Raw genomic sequence first — 20,199 nt, 5'->3', positions numbered from 1 at the left:
TCATTCTTCTAAATTCCAACAAGTACAGTCCCAGTCTACTCAACCTCTCCTCGTAATCCAACCCCTTCAGATCTGGGATTAACCTAGTGAACCTCCTCTGCACGCCCTTGAGCGCCAGTACGTCCTTTCTCAGGTAAGGAGACCAAATCTGAACACAATACTCCAGGTGTGGCCTCACTAACACCTTATACAATTGTAACATAACCTCCCTAGTCTTAAACTCCATCCCTCTAGCAATGAAGGACAAAATTCCATTCGCTTTCTTAATTACCTGTTGCACCTGTAAACCAACTTTTTGCGACTCATGCACGAGCTGACCCAGGTCTCTCTGCACAGCAGCATGTTTTAATATTTTATCATTTAAATAATAATCCCTTTTGATAAGATACTGAAAAATCTGCATGGCGAAGGGAGTTGGCCAAATTAGAAGGTTCTTTCAGAAGTCAAATGGCCCTCCTTCTACAGGATGTATCATTGTACTACAACTTCGAACAAAGCTATTTACAACCAACAAACTCACATACTCATTATAGACTTTCCATGCATTTGAACCATGCTGTGACATCAGCTCCAGGTTTTCAATTCTCACTGCTTGATGTTCTAGCTGTGCCATGGAGTTGTTCACAGATTCCTGCCATGCTGTGATATCATTCTTCTGTCCTGAAGATGGGGCAGGCAGTTCATACCTGGAAAACAGCAAAACGCAGATGAATTAAACAGAAGAGCAGTCTTTTATTTTCCCTCATTTCCTGAAGACACGGGTAGCTGTTTTTCCTGATATGTGTTCTCTCACCCAAGTAGCTCCTCTTCCAAGGATGCAATCACACCCCAGGTTTTGATAGTAGTCCAAAACAATTTTGTAGTGGTGCACAACGTAAAGCAGCTGTGAAGGTCTAATCTGACTCGAGCGAGATTCCTTCCTTCAGGAAGACTCACTCTGCGTCAGTCCACAGATTCCAGGCTACAATTACACAACCAGTGTTGCAGGGAAGTGACAGCAATATAAATATACATATTTTTAAGAGTGTTTTTATTGGGTTCGCACATTTTGTATTTCACAACTCGTGCTACAAGAGGGGAAAAAAACAAATGAGCAAGAAGTAAAAGGAGGTAGGCAGCACGGTGGCGCAGTGGGTTAGCCCTGCTGCCTCACGGCGCCGAGGTCCCAGGTTCGATCCCGGCTCTGGGTCACTGTCCGTGTGGACTTTTCACATTCTCCCCGTGTTGGCGTGGGTTTCGCCCCCACAACCCAAAGATGTGCAGGCTAGGTGGATTGGCCATGCTAAATTGTCCCTTCATTGGAAATTCTAAACCAGGCTAAAGTCAGTACAGATATTTACGTACAATTACTTTCCCTCCTACTGTTGCTGTAGATCCTCTTCCACGTCCTGTGCAAGTTCTCTTCCGACCCTCGATGGCAAATTTTATTTTCTCTAGTTTGAGAAATGCTGCCAGGTCAGACAGACAATCTGCAGCCTTGGGCTTTGACAAAGGGTCATCTGGACTTGAAACGCGAGCTGTTTGCTCTCCCTACAGATGCTGCCAGACCTGCTGAGATTTTCCAGCATTTCTCTTTGGCTGCAGCCTTGGGTGGTGCTGCCAATTATCAGCCGAGCAGAAAATTCTGGTGGGCGTTCAGGGAGGCAAAGGCTAGGTCGTTTGTTGCCCGCCCATGAAGAGTTTTGGCTGGTTGGAGACCCCGAAGACCACTATTTTTGGACTTGCCTCCACCCTCTCTCCTCCTGGACATTGTCTCAAAAAGAGGTCATCCAGTACGTGCATCCCTGGCACTGCTCACATTTGTCCTTCACCTCTGTATCCCTGGCACTGGTCACATTTGTCCTCCACCTCTGGAGAGAACCTGCTCATTCGTGTTCTGGTCAGATGCACTCTGTGCACCACCTTAGCTGAGTTAGGCTCAGCCCTGCGCATGTGGAAGTGGGGTTCGCCCTCTGTAGTGCTTCGATCCAGAGTCCTTCCCCTATTTCAATGCTTCGTTCCTCCTCCCATTTTGCACTCTTCTCGTCAGGAGGGAGGGAAGGAGAGAGCGAGAGAAGCGTACCTTCTCCCAACAGTCGCCCGTATAGCTTCCCTTCCCCAAGTCGCTCACGTCCAGCAGTCCTGGTATCTGGGGGTTCATGGTTGTTTCCTTACAGAGGAAGTTTTTGACAGGTGTCACAGCTAGTTTCCTTTTGGCAACTGGAACCTCGGGGTTCCCCTAGGGTAGCTACTCGGTCATAGTGTAGATGTCCCCAACAGTCAATGTCCGCTCGTCCTATCTCCACCTTTTGAAGGGAGTAAAGCAGTGGCTGTTGTAGATGGGGACTATGGTGAATATTTTGGTTAAGCCGAAGACACCCACTGGGCTTCGTGAGCTTTTTATAATAATCTTTATTAGTGTCACAGGTAGGCTTACATTAACACTGCAATGAAGTTACTGTGAAAATCCCCTCCGGCGACGGTTCAGGTACATTTAGGGAGAATTCAGAATATTCAATTCACCTCAACAAGCACGTCTTTTGGGACGTGTGGGAGGAAACCGGAGCACCCGAAAGAAATGCACAGGCAGAGACTGGGAGTATGTGCAGACTCTGCAGTGGCCCAAGGCAGGAATTGAACCTGGTTGGGGGCATGGGAGTTCAGTTGTGACTAGTGCTCGGAGGGATATCCCCCAAGCAGGAACTGTCCTCCATCTTTAACCATTCTACTCCCAGTTCCTTCACCCATGTCCTCACTTTTCGTGCCATGGCTGAAATGGATGTTTGGGACAGCCAGGCCACCCACGTTTGTTTTCCTTTGTTGGACCTTCTTTTGGATCCTCGGGTTCTTCTACTGTGTTGAAAAAGACCTCGAGTATGTAGATCAGCAGGAACAGGAACCTGCGCAGTATGCTCATTTTGATCGTCTGCACTCTCTCTGCCAGGGTGAGTGGGAGTTGGCCCCACCTCTGCAGGTCCCTGTTGACTTCCTCCACCAGACCAGCCAGGTTCCATTTGTAGATCCAGTGTGCAGATGTGGGCTATTTGGATCTCCAGGTAGCTGAATTTGACCTGGGCTTGTTTGAATGGCAGTCCCAACAGCTCTGTCCTTCCCCCCCCCCTGCGGGTTCACAGGGAAGATCTCACTTTTGCTTAGGTTAAGTTTGTAATCAGAGTAGGCTCCTAACTCCTTTAGGAGTTTAATTATCTCTTCCATGCTGGCCCGGGGTTTGAGATGTAGAGGAGCAGATCATCTCTGTAGAGTGAAACTCTATACACTGACACACACACACAACCCCCCCCCCCCCCCCCAAACCCCCCCCCCCCCCCCCCCCCCCCCGGCGCGGCTCGATTGTCAGAGCAAACAGCAGTGGGGATAATTGGCAAACCTGCCTCGTGCCTGAGCAGCTGGAAGTATTCAGAGCTGGTAGTGTTTGCCCATATGCTAGCCGTGGGGCACTGTACAGCAGTTTCACCCAGGAAATGAACCCTGGTCCCAACCCAAACCGTTCCAGAACCTGTAGGAGGTACTTCTACTCAACTATGTCGAAGGACCTTTCTGCATCCAGGGAGATGATCACTTCTGGTGTTCTCTCCCCAGGTGGGGTCATTATCACGTTCAGCAGGCACCCAACATGCTCGATGTTAGCTGCCTACCCATGACAAAGCCCTTCTGGTCCTCCGGACTACCTCTGACTCGCAGCTCACCAGGTGCTTTGTGTCTGCCTTCAGCAGAGAATTGGGCCTGTAAGACCCGCATTCCATCGGGTCTATGTTCTTCTCGGATATCCCATTTGGTTGTGGCCGGAACTTTGTTGCCTCGCGTGTTCGCCATCGCCTCAGTCTCTCTCTCCCAGTTTATACTGCCTCTACTGTCTCCTCGGGTTGATGTTGCTTTACATGTTTCTTTCATTGTGATGTTGGAGAAGGGTGGGGTTTTCCCCCCTTCCGGGTTGAGCAGGCTATTTTGGGTTAAATTTGTGTGTCCACTCAGCACATCCCCATCACTGGAGGTCGTAAATATATTCTTAAAAAGAAAGTTCAAGCTTAGTTACTTAACAGCAGAGGGTATGAAACTTGACCAGGATATGGTTCTCAAATTGTCGAACAAAATATAACTATTAGGAATGAGGGCCAAGGTTGATCCTTGGGATTTTCAGTGCAATTCAATATCCAGCAAAAGCAGGTTGCATTGGATGGGAGATACTACAACCCAGAAGACCTTGGACAGAGTGCAGTGAGAGACTTCCTCAAATTGGTACAAAAGGACTTTATGTGAAGAGACCCGAGAAGGTAGGATTGTTCTACTTAAAACAAAAGCAGTTTAGGGGAGACTAGATATTTAAAACTAAGAATAGATAATAGAAGCAGCTTTCATTGACAGAATGATCAGTAAACAGAGGGCACATAATAATTGTTAAGAGTCAGAGGAAATTAGATTATTTTAATGCTTTGGATGACAACGGTGACCTGGGAGGCACTGGCTGAAAGGGTACTTGAATCTTTTTTTTTTTAAATTTAAAGTAACCAATTCATTTTTGTTCCAAATTAATGTGGCCAATCCACCTACCCTGCAGGTGCGTGTGCCCCACGCAGACACAGGAGGAATGTGCAAAGTCAAACCCAGGTCCTCGGTGCAGTGAGGCAGCAGTGCCAATCACTGCACCATCATGCCGCCCCACGGTGCTGCAGTCTTAATTGAACCAGCCATATAAATACTATGGATCCAAAGGCAGGTGAGGTCAGGAATGTTGGCAGTCAGTAACTCACTGGCTTGACTTTCCAAAGCCTCTCCCCCATCTCACAGGCACAAGTCAGGAATGTGATGAAATACCCTCTACTTGCCTGGACGAGTGCAGCTCCAAAACCATTTAGAAAGCTGGACATCATACCAGACAAAGCAGCCAGCTTGATTCCCTCCACACTGGCACAGAGCTGCAATTGTGTACACTCACGTACGAGATGCACTGAAGTTAACTTGAAGCCGCCTTACACAACACCTTACAAAAACACAGCCTCTACCACCTAGGTTAAGGGCAGCAAATGCATATCACCACCACCACCTGCAGGTTTCTCCTCCAAGGCACACACACGAACTGGAATGAGATGTTCATTACGTCACTGTTGCTTGTCAAAAATTTGTAACTCCCAACACAGAGTGCACCAGATGGACTTCAACAGTTCAAGGAATTGGCTCACCACTACCCTTCTTAAGAGATGGGCAATAAATGTCGGCCTAGCCAGTGACGTCTACATCCCAGGAAATAATTTTTTTAGAGTCAATTCAATAGTAACTTGGTCCTAATTTGCTAGCTCTTTCAACGAGCCAGTGCTGGCATAGAGCCAAAAAGGCTCCTCCGGCTCCAGCTTCCAACCTGCCATTCCATCCAACTATTCACATCAGTGAGACTGGGGAAGATAAAGTATACAGTCTTCCAATTAATTCCAATCCCAAAGGAATGAATTTCAACAAACTATTCGTAAATGTTAGCCTTGCCATTCATTACAAAAGCTGCTTGTTTTTTTAAGCCTGTTGCTCACCCACCCGTCATTTTCCAGTTTACATTTTCCAAGCAAACCTGCAGCCTCACCTTTTCATACTGAGCAGTTCCATTGGTTGGCGAGCTGCCAGTCGCTCAAATTCATTCCTCATAATTTCGGTCTATAAAATAAGTTAAATAAAAACCCATTAGCCTTTAAAACGTTTATAACCTAGGCAAACGTTTTAAAGCACTGCATTTTCGTGTGGTGCAGCATCAATGAATCAAACATGATTAAAACGTTTAAATGAACCCGTAACACACTTCCCGTAGAGCTGTTACTGTGCTGCGCTACACTGCTGTACATATCCTTTGTGAAGACTGAACTCCGTAAAATAGCAACACAACAGTTAAATCTCACAGGGTTCTGGTTAGCTTCATTACTGCACAGATTTAGAACATTTGACAGAAACTAGGGGGAAATCAAAAGAATTATTTTACCCTCACTGAGTTTATGGGTCTGGCCTTATCACCCATGGCCTGAATGGGTGATGGAAGTAGATTCATTCGTGCTTTCAAAGGGGAAATGAGATATACTTGAAAAGGCTATGGGGGATTGCAGGGCTATGGGGGAAAAAGGAGAGAGTGGGACAAATTAGATAGCTCTTTCAAAGCTGCTGCACAGGCAGAATGGAGTGAATGACCTCCAGCTCTGCTACAAGATGCTATGATCATAGTTTAATTATGGTTTAATATCCTTGGAAAACTAAAAAATTGCAGAGAACTTTAGAACCACCATTATTTTCTCAGGGCAACTGGGAAATGGGCAACAAACTGCACGTTGCTGGTATCAACCACGTAGAGAATAAAACATCTGACAAAGGCTTTGCTGCAATTTTTACCGACATTAGGCAGCAGCAAGATTCAATGACTCCAGCTCTATAAATCAAAATGCATGATGTATTTTGTATAAAAGACATGCAGAATGAATGCATGCCTTTACTAGAGATCAAATTCCAAAAATGGGAGATCTGGAAAGTCAAAGGCTAAGTGAGTTCCTTGTAAAAATACCAAAGAACAATCTATAGAAGAATTACACATTTTCTACATCTGCGAGGCATGGGAAAAGGTCATCCTGTGAAAAGAAACGCATGTGTGTGGACTGGCCCAATTTTATCTATTGCTAAAAACGCAATTATCAGAAATCAAATTCTTCATACAAAATGAACTCCTTTCAGCAAGCAAGGTGATTCTGCCACCGTTATATATTCTCACTTGCATCTGACAGACTGTGGATACTGGTAGGTACTGAGACTTCAATTTATCACTCCAAGCCTGGTTATCACAGGTATCTAAGTCATTAAGGTCATGTGGCCTCACTTTTGTTTTTAAAAAAATATTTTTAATGGATTTTCATATCAATTCATAAGTTAGAATTACAAAGCCGCACCAGAAAGGAAAATTAGAAAGAGAAAATCGAAACCTACATCTATTACAAACAACTGTCTTCCCTCCAAATGGGGCCGTGAGCCCCCTTTAGTCGGCATACACATTACAATCCCCAATATGGACAGAGCACGTATTTGCAAGTGTCTACTTACAGTTCAATTTGGGCTTTGGCTTGCCCTTGGACCAGTCCCCCACGGCTTTGTCCCTTGCGTTCTCTTGTTTGCCTTCGCTCTCCCCCCTCCCTTCTCTCTTTCCCTTCCCCTTACTCCACTGATTGCTGGCTATGAACAGGTATTGAAACAAGTTGGTGAATGGCTTTTACGTTCTGTGGAAGCATTCTTCCAACCCACAAATGGCAAACTGTATTTTATCCAGACTGAGAAATTCTGCCAGGTTGGACAGCCAGTCTGCAGCTTGGGGAGATGCTGCTGAACGCCAGCCGAGCAGGATTCTCTGGCGGGCGATCAGGGAGGCAAAGGCTGGACGGTGGCCCTCCTCCCCACGAAGACCTCTGGCTGATCTGATACCCCACTACTTTTGGCATGGCTCCACCCTCACTCCAACAATCCTGGACATGGCCCCAAGAAGGTTGTCCAGTACCCGACAGGTCCGGAACATGAGAGTGTGGTTGGCTGAGTCTCCCTAGCACCATCCGCATTTGTCCTCCAGCTCCGGAAAGAACCCACTCGTTCAAGTTCTGGTTAAGTGTGCTCGGTGCACCACCTTTAGCTGCTTTAGGCTCAGCCTGACATACGTGGAGGTGAAGTTCATCCTGCGCAGTGCTACGATCTAAAGTCCACCCCCATCTTGATGCCTAGTTCCTCCTCCCCCCATAATTTTCCTCCTCTCACCCAATAGGGAGCGTACCGCTTCCACCGGTAGCCCGTACAAGTCTGCGCACTTTCCCTTCCCGAAGTCGCCTGTGTCCAGAAGTTCTTCTACCAACGAGTGTCCTGGTGTCTCGGGGTACATAGTGGTTTCCTTGCGGAGATTTTTGACCTGAATGTGTCTCGGGTCGCTTCCTCTTGACTATTGGTACCACGTCCTGAGCGCGGTTACTACCACTGAACTCTAGAGTATTTGGTGGCGGGGGGTGGAATTTGGTTTGGGCTTGTTTAAACGGCAACCCTTCCAGCTGTCCCTCTCTTGCGGGTTTACAGAGTGGACCTTGCTCTTGCCCAGGTTAAGTTTGTGACTGGAAAAGGCTCCGAACTCCTTTAGGAGCTTCATTATCCCTTCCATACTGGCCCAGGGGTTTGAGATGTAGAAGAGCAGGTCATCCACATAGAGTGAAACTCATGATCTGTCCTCCACTTTGGATGCCTCTCCAGCGCACTGGGGTTGATTGCTAGTGGCTCGTTTGCCAGAGCAAACAGCAGTGGAATAGTGGGCAATCCTGCCCATTGTAACACTTGTGCCTCTGTGCGACCGGACCCAAAGCTGATTTTTTTCTGTACGCTTGCATTGGAGTACTGTACAGTAGTTTCACCCAAGAGGTGAACCCTGGCCCAAACTTTTCCAATACCTCTACGAGGTACTTCCATTCAACTCTGTTGAAGGCCTTTTCTGCGTCCAGATAGATGATCTGGTTATCTCCCAGATGGGGTCATTATGTTCAGCAGGTGCATGATGTTCGACATTAGCTGCCTGCCCTTGACAAAGCCCATCTGTTCCTCCATAACTACCTCTGGTATGCAGCTCTCCAGCCGCCTCGCCAGGATGTTTGCAACTACTTTGAGAAATTAGATGGGCCTGTAGACCCACACTAAGTCGGGTTATTGTCTATTTTGGGTATCATCGATATTGAGGCTTGTGCCAGTATAGTTGCCAGGGTGCCCTTTACTAAGGAATCTGTAAACATCTCCCACAAATGCTGGCATGAATGTTTTGTAGAAGCCTGCCGGGATCCATCTGGACCCTTCCCCTCCCCATGGAGTTAATACTCTCCATGACTTTCCCCAGTTCGAATGGTGCTTAGAGGCTGCATCTCTTATCTTCCCCCTCAACCGACATGTCCAGTCCATCGAGGAACTGTTTCGTCTTCAAGTCCCCCTCTGGGGCCTCGGGAGCCGTACAGCCCCAAGTAGAAGATTGCGACGACTTTGTGGAAGTCTGTGGCCCCATGAATGAGCCTACCGCTTTGGTATTTAACCTGGAGCTATTGGGGCACTGCTTTCCCAGTGGACTGCAGGTCAAAGTCCATCTGTAACTTTTTCCTCTCTCCTCTTCAACAGTTGGGGTCTCGAGTTTACCAACGATCCACTTCCAGTATGGAGTATACCAGCAGTTGCCGAGCCACCCTCTCCTTATTTTTGTGCACCTTGTATACAATAATTTGTCACCATCAACCTTGCCATCTGCTTCTCCAGTGAGGCAATCCAGTTGGTTGCAGCCTTCTCCAACTCCCTGATTGTCACCTTCCGTCTCCAGATGCCGCTCTGCCTTTTCCAGCATTGCTTGAAAGGGGATTAGTGCCTCCGATGCCACCACCTTCATTTCTAATTTAATGGCATCTCTATACAATGGAAGGGCAGCACGGTGGCCTAGTGGTTAGCACAACCGCCTCACGGCGCTGAGGTCCCAGGTTCGATCCCGGCTCTGGGTCACTGTCCGTGTGGAGTTTGCACATTCTCCCCGTGTCTGCGTGGGTTTCGCCCCCACAGCCCAAAGATGTGCAGAGTAGGTGGATTGGCTACGCTAAATTGCCCCTTAATTGGAAAAAATAATTGGGTAATCTAAATTTATAAAAAAAAATTTAAAAAATTTTTCAAAATCTCTATACAATGGATCTCCTGTGTTAGGAGGTCCATCATCCATTTGTTTAATGGGGGGGCGGCATATGTCCTGGCAGCACACCCTGTTCAGGTGCAACAGATTTCTCAGTGCCCCACGTGTTCTTTTGTTGATTCTGCCGTCCTTTCAGCTCCTCAGGATTCTTGGCATGCCTCGTTCTTGTGGAGGTGTTTTGGGGGGGGGGGGGGGGGGGGGGGGAGGAGAAGGAGAAACAGTACTGGACACCACACTGTGCAATGATAATTAGCTAAAGTCCTCTAGTCCCAGATGACCATTGGCTGCTTTCCCCTTTGAGAAGAGCTGACTGGTGGTGATTTAACCTGAGGATCACCATACCTCAGGTGAGGAGCAAGGTTGAGAAGGTGGGGCCTTCATGAATAACGATAATTAATCAGAGCATTACTGCATCATCATCTGCACTGATCTTTAACTCTATAGTTACAGATGAAGAAAGATGTAGAAGATGATGTCAAAACCCTCAAGAAGATGAAAAAACAATTACAAGGCTCCACACTTGGCATTAAATGTTGGACTGATACCAGGAAAGTGCATGTATGCTGGGCTGAATTAATAGAGATCCAAGTGGCGCAGCGCTATTCCAGACTGGGGCAAGACTCACACTCCAACGCATGAACAAAGGAGTGTGCCATCATCAGAATAACTGCTGTTAAAATCATGGGTGCCTCCTCTCAGGTGAGCATATAAGATCACATGGTGTAATTTTGAAGAAGAGTAGGAGCTACTCACAGTGCCTTGGCCAATATTTATCCTGCAAATCAATATCACCAAAAGTTATTGTTCGCAAGGCATTAGTAGTTCTTCAGCATACTGCACTCTTATGGGAGAGCCTGAAGACCATTCTGACATTGAACATGCACTTATATAGCAGAGAGGCGACTGAAGAGTAAACCAAAATGGAATGTGCTTCGTTACCAAGTCTTTTTTTAAAATCATTTCATGTGGACTTCACTGACTAGACAAGCATTTATCGTCCATCCCCAACCGCCTGAGGTGGTGGTGAGCCACCTTACTGAACTGTTGCAGGATCCGTGTTGTAGGTACACTTAAATTGCTGTCAGGGAAGGAGTTCCAGGGTTTTGACCCAGCAACAGTAAAGGAAGTGATATAGTTCCAAGTCAAGATAACTTGGAAGGGAACTTGGAAGCGGTGGTAGTCCCATGTGTTTGCTGCCCTTGCCCTTCGAGGTGGTAGAGGCTGGTTTAGAAGGCGTTTTGGTGAGTTCCTGCAGTGCATCTTGTACATGGTACCACTGCTCCCATTGCGCACAGATAATATAGGCAGTGTGTGTTTGAGGATGGGGTGCAAATCAAGAGGGCTGTTTTGCCCTGGATGTTGAGCCAGGCAAGTGGAGATTATTGCATCACATTTTTGACTCGTGCCATTTAGATGATGGACAGGGTTTGGGAGTCAGGTGGTGTTTGAAACTTATGGAACCGCTGGTTAAATTGCTGTGGTGTGCTGGCCTTTTGAGGTTGCTTGCTGCTTGGTTCTCGCTACCTGTGCCTTTGTATACAAATATGCAGTATTGTAGACTGCTGGCTTTAATCAATCAGTAACAGCAGAGTTCGGCACAACTACAGCAGCAATGAAAAAAAATAATCTCTTCCAAAAATGGGAAAACCAGCATAAAATTCCAAAGCAGTCACTAATCCACTGATTAGTATCTAATTCTTTTAATTAACGAACCAAGGACAGCTACAATTATAATTGCTGGACACTAGTTTTGAGGTTCTTCAAGTCAACTTCATCACCCTTTTGTGTTGCATCATAGCACAAGTCATAGGATTTATACCTTCTTCAGCCATACTGTGTAATCACAGCATCACTCACTGCCTGGCAACCTACTTAACAAAAATTACCCATTGTGGAGAACGGAATTACTCCACAGCAGGGGCAGGATCAAATTAAGCTGAAATCTGATCCAACCCACTTGTATTGTAAATAAACAAATATTTTCTCTTTGTTGGAGCTTGCCGTGTGCAAAATTGTCGCCACATTTTCTAGCGGTGACATTTCAAAAGTGCTTCATTAGCATTAAAGCTCTTTAGGACGCCACACAGTTATAAAAGGCATTGTATAAATGCAAGTTACTATTTAAACGGCACAAGTTTCTAAAAGGTCCAAAATCAATGCTACAGAAGGCAAACAGTTTAGCCAATATAAAGGTACAGTATTCTTGTATAAAAACAAGTTATGCACCATGTAGAAAACAGTTTCTAGTTATGATTTCACTACATGGTGGGAGACATGGGAAACATTCAGAGAAGGGCCATTAGAATAACTGAAGTTGTTTTTAAAACTGAGACACGATGAGCTCAGGGATATGCATAATTTTGGTCCAGAAATGTAGACATCAGGAGAGACCAGATTATAATGAACCGTGTCCATGTGGAGAGATTGTTTGAATTAGTTAAGAACAAAGGGACATGCACATAAATTATGCAAGTACAGAAGCAGATAAGATGTCAGGTGGTTTTTCATTTCCAGAAAGTCACTGATATTTGGAAGAAGTTGGCAGGTCACGCAGTGAGGGGAAATTCACTGTAAATATTCAAAAGGGAGCTGGCCGAGTTCTGAAATGAGGTCATTGCTATTAATGCATACAACGGTAGTTGCAATGTCGAAGGTCAGACAAGAACGTCTCAGAATTATTTTGAGTTTGACTAGGATTTATTGTTTAAAGTCTGCTCTTCAGCTTCCTGCAGTTCATTGCATGGTTGTTGGGGGATGAGGAGCATGGAGATTAAGTTGCCTGGTTGCAATGAGCTGACTTTTCCGAATGTTCACTTGACTGAACTCTGCTTTGGTTCAACCCAGGCGCAAAATTTTACATTTTAGAAAAAGACTGCTACACTTCGGCACAAATCTAAATTTTATTTTGTTGATGGCTTCCTCCCAACTGTGTCTCAACTTGAGATATTTCCATGAGCAAACCCTTCTTTGGGCGTGGAAACCCAGGAATAGATGATGTGCTCTTACTTCCTGGGGAACAGGCTTTGAAGTTTTCCAGAGCCCACGGTCGGCCGTTGAGATCAAGCCGGGCCAGTTGATCCCCTCCAAACTCCACACGGCTATCTCCAGCTGGGAGACCTGCATTAAGTGCTGGCCATCGGCAGTTTGCCTTGCACCTTCAGGCAAATATGGCTGATGGCCTTCTCCTCCCAGATGGTGCATTACTCCAGGTAGCCATGTCGGCTCAAAGTAGTTTGGTGAAAGACAGGTTGGAAACCTCCACCCTCATGCGAGGAAACTGAGACTTTGCTGATGATCAATAGGCACCTAGGTCAAATCAGTCAGCTCACCCCTGGGCTACGCTGCATGCCTTTGCAAACGTGAAAAATATAACAGGTGGAGTAAACATTGACCAGGGAGCATCATAATGTTTATTTCCTTTAACACAACGTAAAATAATATTTTTTCACCGTCTAAAAAAAAAATTGTAGCTTGTTTTAGACCTTAAAGCAACTATTGGACAATTTCTCCTATGTACGGACCAAAGATGTTGCCCATATCCCCAGGGGTACCAACATCACAGTGAAGAGCAGCACTTGGGAGATTATTAGTCATTCTCCCAAACTATCATGCCTCATAATCCTGTTTTGCTCCTCTGCTCCCCTGGATGATGGAGGAAGGAACATATGCATCAACTGGCAAAAGCACTATCCACTCTAATCCCGATCCATTCTGGCCAAAGAGGTCCTGGATCACAACTGACTTGGAGGGCAGCATTTACCAAGGTGTATTTGGACAATAGAATCAACCTGACAAAATGGGGTTTTCCTGTTAAGTACTGACTGCAGCATTCACACAATAAATAACCACTTGGGCAAAATATTGGAATGTTGCCAGCAGCTCTCTTGCACCCTCATTACTGTATACTTCACATTTGCACAACATTCTCCGACTGCTCTTTCTAATCAGCACATGAAAAGGCAATTTACAGTTTCTAATCCCAAACATCAAAGTTAAAAGAAGTCACACAGACTCACTTCAAATGCTGAATAGTCAGGTGTAGGCAAATAGCTCAGGTAATTTTTTGTGGGTCGATAACGTCTGGTCTCCTCCTCCACCAGAGCAGCTGCCTGAAAAAGAACAAAACGTGATTAAAACCCAAATACTAAGCGGCCTTCAATTAATCCTTGCTGAAATGCATTTTAAATCATCAGATCAGAATGGGATTGCAGGCAACTGGGAGTCAAAAGGATTCTACCCAATGGCAGCTGCTAAGAAGAGTCAGGAACCCCCAGACCTTTTGGAAAACAAACATTTGTCACCATACTAAATTCAGGATCTGCGAAAGGTTAAAAAACAGAGGCGGACATGATTCAATTTGGGTTTAGTTTATGTAGAATGTAATCAGACATCATTCCATTTATGATTCTGAGCAATACAACATTTGTATGAAATTATATTTCAAATTTGAATTGTTTTTTTTTGCAATTGCTGTGCATTCAATTTCTAACTCAATCTTAAGAGGCCTGAATGCACTGGAGTCAGACTGAATTAATCTTAAAAACCTGGCCAGAAATAAACTAGTAAGTGATTCCCTCAACTGTAAAACACTAACACACATCACTAAAGTGACGTGGCAACAAAGGTTTTTTTTAAAATAAATGCATATAAAAAGTTGTATGATATGGCAGCATTGGCATAATTTCATTTTGTTAAAGATTTATTGATTTTTGTAATATCTATCAGAATTGTTTTCTCTTTTTTATCTGTGAATTGAGGTATTGTAGTACATGGGGTAGCATTCCTGCCCGAGCCAGAAACGTCAGGTTCGAGTCCCACCCCAGGACTTTATGGCCAAGGAAGAAGTATTCATAACACGGTCAAACAGATTGTGAGTCGTGCTGCAAAATGGCTGACTAAGTGCGGAAGTAACACCTGGTCAGCCATGTTTGACGAGGAGTGGTGCAAACTCTGTCGATAGGCTAACCACCTCTTCCAGGAAAATAAATTTGCGCTGTGGGAACTGATTAAAGCCTGCTTTTGTGTGGGAAAAGAACAATCCCTGTGAATTTTACATTAAAACAATGCTGCAAAAATCAATAAATTGTCAAAGACATTGTGAATGTTGGGAACACTGCTTTTGTGGAGGTCACTTTCCCCATTCTCTGGTTTATTTCCCCATTCTCTGGTTTCTAAAATTTTGAATATAAATTTAATACTGCTGTCAAAACCAAAATTTAATACTGCTGTCAAAACATGGTTTAATCTACTGGTGTTTGATAAGCCTGTTCCATTCAGTATATGCTACTTGGTCTTATTTGCACTTAAAATTTCTTATTAGCTGGTTTGCCCTTTTGTAGGTATTGAGGTTTAGCCAGAGATATTCTGCACGCCATTGACTCGTGTTGGATAAATATTCAGCTAACCTGCCTCTGACCCCCAGTGTTCTGCTAAATTCTGTCTGCTTGCCAAACCACCCGATTTGGTATTGATAGCGAACTTTCATAGAATCCATATCCTACAGTGCAGAAGGTCTTTCAGCCCATCAAGTCTGCACTGGCCCTCAGAAAGAGCACTCTACCGAGGCCCACTCCACCGCCCTAACCCCATACCCTCACCTATCTTCGGACACTAAATGGTTATCCGCCGAATCTCCATAATTTGGATTTAGTAGAATAGATTTAGATTGATTGTCACATGTACAGGGAACAAGGTAAAGTATTGTTCTGCGTACTGTCCAGGCAGATCGTTCTACACAAGAAAAACATAGGACATATGACAGACACACAATGTAAATATATAGACATCAGGTGAAGCATATGGAGTGTAGTGCTGCTCAGTAGAGAAGATGCGTGGAGAGATCAGTTCAGTCCATAAGAGGGTCATTCAAGAGTCTGGTAACTGCAGGGAAGAAGTCTTTTTTGAATCAGTGGGTGTTGTCAGACTTTTGTACCCCGTGCCCGATGAGAGAGGTTGGAAGAGAGGCTAACCTTGGCGGGACTTTTTGGACTGAAATCCCAGCACAAATCCCTACAACATACCACTCCCACAAACTTAAAACACATCCTTTATCTTGTGCTTTGTGTTTCCTGAAGAGAAGACCACAAAAATCAAGACATTTTGATCAAATGTCAAGTTTGAGAAAGGCAGATCATGGCATCAAAGATATCCCAGTTTTCAAACTATAGCTACAAATGAGGTTTAATTTCTACACAGCAAAGATGTTGGGAGAAGGACGCAAATGTGGAGCACAGCAGAGCATTTGAAGTTTAAGAACAATACAGGATTGTACCAAGGGCCAATGATGGTCAGAGAAGGTGGAAAAATACAAACACTGGTATATTAGCAAACATTCATGTTCAACAAAACAAACCACCATTGAAATGAGAGCAACATTGAAAGTTAGAGGTGCAAAGAAGCACTATACACAGGAGGAAAAATCCAAGCATCTTGGATAAAGATTTTAAAATAGAAAGAAGGAGCTGGACAAGTCTGCACTGTAGGGATTCTATGGAAAGTTAAAAACTAACGGCAATATCAAGCCCAACCATGTCAACTGTTAAAAGGACAAAGGGAGGGAGATACAAAAGCAATTAAGATGGCAATGACTAAACTTGACAAGCTAATAATTAGGTTTAAATTCAGCACAAGTTGAGAAGGCAAGATTTAGTGGATGAAATAAGGATATTAGTGAAAAAGAATCTGGACTCAAAAGGTTAGGAACCAAAATCAATATGGGTAGGGATTAGGAACAACAAGGTCCCCAAAAATATTTATCCCATGGACAAGAAATTACTGGAGCTCATAACAAAGGCAATATAATAATTGAGAGTTATTAATTTTCATATAGACAGGAACAATTAAATTGGTAACGCTGGTGTGAAGTTGAGTTTATAGAATGTTTTCATAGCAGTTTGCTGGAACAATACATTGTGAAACTATCTAATATCGTGCAATGACGTAGGGTTAATTAGTAATCTCAGAGCAAAAGATACACTAGGAAACAGTGATCATAGTACCACACTAGGAAACAGTGATCATAGTACAATTGAATCCAATATTAAGTTTAAAAGCGACATTGCAGGGTAGGTGAATTGGGCATGCTAAATTTCCCCTGATTTGGAAAAAAATAATTTGGACACTAAATTTGTTTTTTAAATTTAAAAGCGACATACTGAAACACACACCAAATTGCACAATCAGGGGAGAGCTGGTTACGGTTGATCAGCAGAATGTAGCGCAGTGGTGAGCTCTGCTGCCTCAGTGCAAAGGACCCAGATTCAATACCAGCCCACTGTTCATGTGGAGTTTGCACATTCTCCCCATGTCTGCATGGGTCTCACCCCGACAACCTAAAAAGATGTGCAGGGTAAGTGGAATGACCAAGCTATACTGCCCCTTAATTGGAAATATTTTAAAAGTCAAATATGAAAGGACCGGAGAAAAAAATTAATTCAATTGATCAGCAGATTAGACTGAAAGGTTTGTTGGTAAATAAGTACTGTAGTGGGAAATATTCAAAGAAACAATTCAAAAGGGAAACATTTAAAGAAATAATTCAAAATGTTCAACAAGAATACATTCCATGAAAAAACAAACTCAGCAAGAAAGATCCATATTCCTGGTGTACTAGATCAGCTAAGGATAATTTTAGATTAAAGAAGCTTTATAATCTTACCGAGAATAATAGCAAGTAAAAATTGGGAGTGGTTCAGAAAACAGCAAAGAGTGGTCAAAAGGAAGAAAATAGAATACAAGAGTAAACAAAGAAGATACAAACAAATGACAGATTGGAAGACCTCGTACAAGTATTTTTTTTAAGTAAGCATTGGTCCCTCAGAGGCAGAGACCGGAAAGATTATAGAGAATTGAGGAAATGGAGAGACATGGAACAAATATTGTGTCTATTTTCACAGTAATAGGTGAAAATTACATAGCCAGGGGCTAATAAGAACCAGGAAATTAAAAGTAATTAATATCAGGGAAAAGGTATTGGAGAAACTAGAGATAAAATTTGAAAAAACACCAAGACCTGATGGCCTCCATCCTAAATTACTAAAAGAGGTAGCTGCAGAGACAGTATATGGACTGGTTACAATTTTCCAAAATTCCCTGGATTTTAGAACAGTCTAAGGGATTGGAAAGTACCAACTGTAACAATTAGTCAGAGAGCCAGGAAGTGTTGGAATCTACTTAAGCCTTAACAATGTCTGACGGAGGGCAGCATGGTGGTACAGTGCCTACAGCACTGAGGACCCGAGTTCAAATCCCACCCCTGAGTCACAGTCCGAGTCAGATGTGCAAGGTAGGTGGATATGACATGCTAACTTGCCCCTTAATTGGAAAAAATAATTGGGTGCTCTAAATTAAAAAAAAGACAATGTCTAACTGTTATGATGATTTTCAAAGTTCACATGGATTCACGAAAGAGACAGGAATGGGGTCTGCGCGGGATTAGACACATCCATACACTAAACTCCAATCTTTCGGTCAGGTTTCCCTCCAGTCTTCCACTGGGGAAGTTTCGCACGAGCTGCACAATCGAGTGCAGTCAATCATTTTTCTTTTAAAGTTCAACAAATTTTCCCTCAAGTGAATCCTTTGGGAGGTATGGCGATTCTTGTAGAGGAATGTTCCAGTCCTCAATGGTCCCTAGGAAAAATGAGTTAGTAAAGGAAGGATATTGGAGTCTATACGGTCCTGGGGTAAAGGCCAAGGCTTGATTCCGGTTTGCACCTTCCATTAAACTAACTGCCCCAGTGCTCTGCTCAATCCCAAGCTCCAGTTAAAGAGCGGAGCCAGTTTACAGTCCCGCTCCGGCACTCACCGCCTCTCGGACACCCGGAGCATCGTAACCTTGGTCAAAATAGGGCAGCGCATCAACGACCACATCGCCAGCCACAGCCAGCGGGCCCGCCATCTTAACCGCCGCTCCAGCCCACTGCGCCTGCGCGGCGTTGTGGGCAGCCAGGACCGAGTGCGCAGGCGCATGTCGGATCCCTCCGCGCCTGCGCACAAGCCCTCCCCTCCTTTTGGCGCGTGCACAAAAGGTATCAGCTGCAGAACGTGTTGCCAGATATGTTCCCCCTGTGGGCTGTGGACAATCTCACTTGTAACCTGCCGCCTGGAGGACACAGTGGTGTTGGCTCCTTAAAGGGCAGGGCGCTTAAAAGATCCAGGAGAATGATGATGAATTGCAGTGAGGATAGGGCAATGCCCTCATATCGCCTGCAAATGCCTGACTCCTGCCAAACAAAAACCTGAGCACGACCTGCCACTGAACCAGGTGATCTGTTGGCAATGAGACAGAATCACAGAAAAACACACTTCAGAAAAGACCCTTTGGCCCATCTAGTCTGCATGAAAGGCACCTGATCTACCAGTCCCAATCCCATTTGCCAGCATTTGGCCTATAGCCTCGAATGTTAAGACATGCCAGGTGCTCATCCAGGTACTTCTTAAAGGACGTGAGGCAACTCGCCTCTACCATCCTCCCAGGCAGTGCGTTCCAGGCCGTCACCACCGACTGGGTAAAAAGGTTTTTCCTCAAATCCCCCCTCAATCTCCCACCCCTCATCTTGAACTTGTGTCCCCTCAGAACCGACCCTTCAACTAAGGGGAACAGCTGTTCCCTATCCACCCTGTCCCTGCCCCTCATAACCCTGTACACTTCAATCAGGTCACCCCTCAATCTTCTTTGCTCCAATGAAAACAACCCAAGCCTAGCCAACCTCTCTTCATAATTTAAATGTTCCATCCGAGGCAACATCCTGGTGAAACGCCTCTGCACCCCCTCCAGTGCAATCACATAATTCCTATAATGCGGCGGCCAGAACTGCACACTATACTCCAGCTATGACCTCACCAATGTTCTGTATAACTCCAACATGACTTCCACTGAATGACACATCCCAGTTGCTATTGCCACCTCTGAGGCTTGGGGCACAGATGTGTGTCAGCAGCTATTCAGCAGGTGGACCGACTCTCATCAGCTTTCAGCCAATGGCTTCTTCATGTTGAAATAATGCTGAGATGAGAGGCCTTTGCATTGCCCTTGGTGCGGCGTGGGGCATGGTGGGCATCATCACGATCACATCAGTATGACTGTATGGTCACAAGTGGAAGGGAGGGAAACCTTTGAGATGCCATCCTGCCAAATCTGATGGAGGATGCGCCGGCATTGCCTGGGAGTTGGCTGAGCATGTCACAATGAAATGAGAGCAGGGAGGCACTTCAAGGTGACATTTAATACATAAAATAGTGCTAACACTGGTGAGTAATCTCTACTCGTGCTTCAATTCAACCGTGTCCATGCTGTGACTATATGAACAAAGGAATTAGGAGCAGAAGTCGGCAATTCAGCCCTTCCAGCCTGCTCCACCATTCAACCAGATCATGACTGATCTCTTCCTGGTCTCGAAGCCACCTCCCTACCTGGTCCCCATATCCCTTTAATGCATTTACATAGAATTTACAGTGCAGAAGGAGGCCATTCGGCCCATCGAGCACCGGCTCTTGGAAAGAGC

At 44.9% G+C, this 20,199-nt stretch overlaps 1 protein-coding gene across 3 annotated transcripts in view; it reads right to left on the bottom strand.

Moving 5' to 3' along the window:
- The window catches only part of bcas2 (BCAS2 pre-mRNA processing factor), a 40,330-nt gene extending 21,682 nt beyond the window's left edge, over positions 1-18,648 (bottom strand). For 2 of the 3 annotated variants that reach the window (XM_038820172.1, XM_038820173.1), the window contains exons 1-4: positions 18,501-18,648; positions 13,711-13,803; positions 5,570-5,640; positions 525-686 (exon numbers count right to left, since the gene is read on the bottom strand). In XM_038820172.1, the coding sequence (XP_038676100.1) occupies positions 525-686; positions 5,570-5,640; positions 13,711-13,803; positions 18,501-18,593 (419 nt within the window). In that variant the 5' untranslated portion in view covers positions 18,594-18,648. The remainder of the gene's footprint in view (positions 1-524; positions 687-5,569; positions 5,641-13,710; positions 13,804-18,500) is intronic. The other variant, XM_038820174.1, reaches the window with a different exon arrangement.
- Positions 18,649-20,199: the final 1,551 nt, after the last annotated feature.

Source organism: Scyliorhinus canicula, chromosome 15 (assembly GCF_902713615.1).
Source record: "Scyliorhinus canicula chromosome 15, sScyCan1.1, whole genome shotgun sequence".
NCBI lineage: Eukaryota > Metazoa > Chordata > Chondrichthyes > Carcharhiniformes > Scyliorhinidae > Scyliorhinus > Scyliorhinus canicula.
Note: the sequence above shows the minus strand (reverse complement) of the source record. Positions and strands in the feature narration are given on the sequence as shown.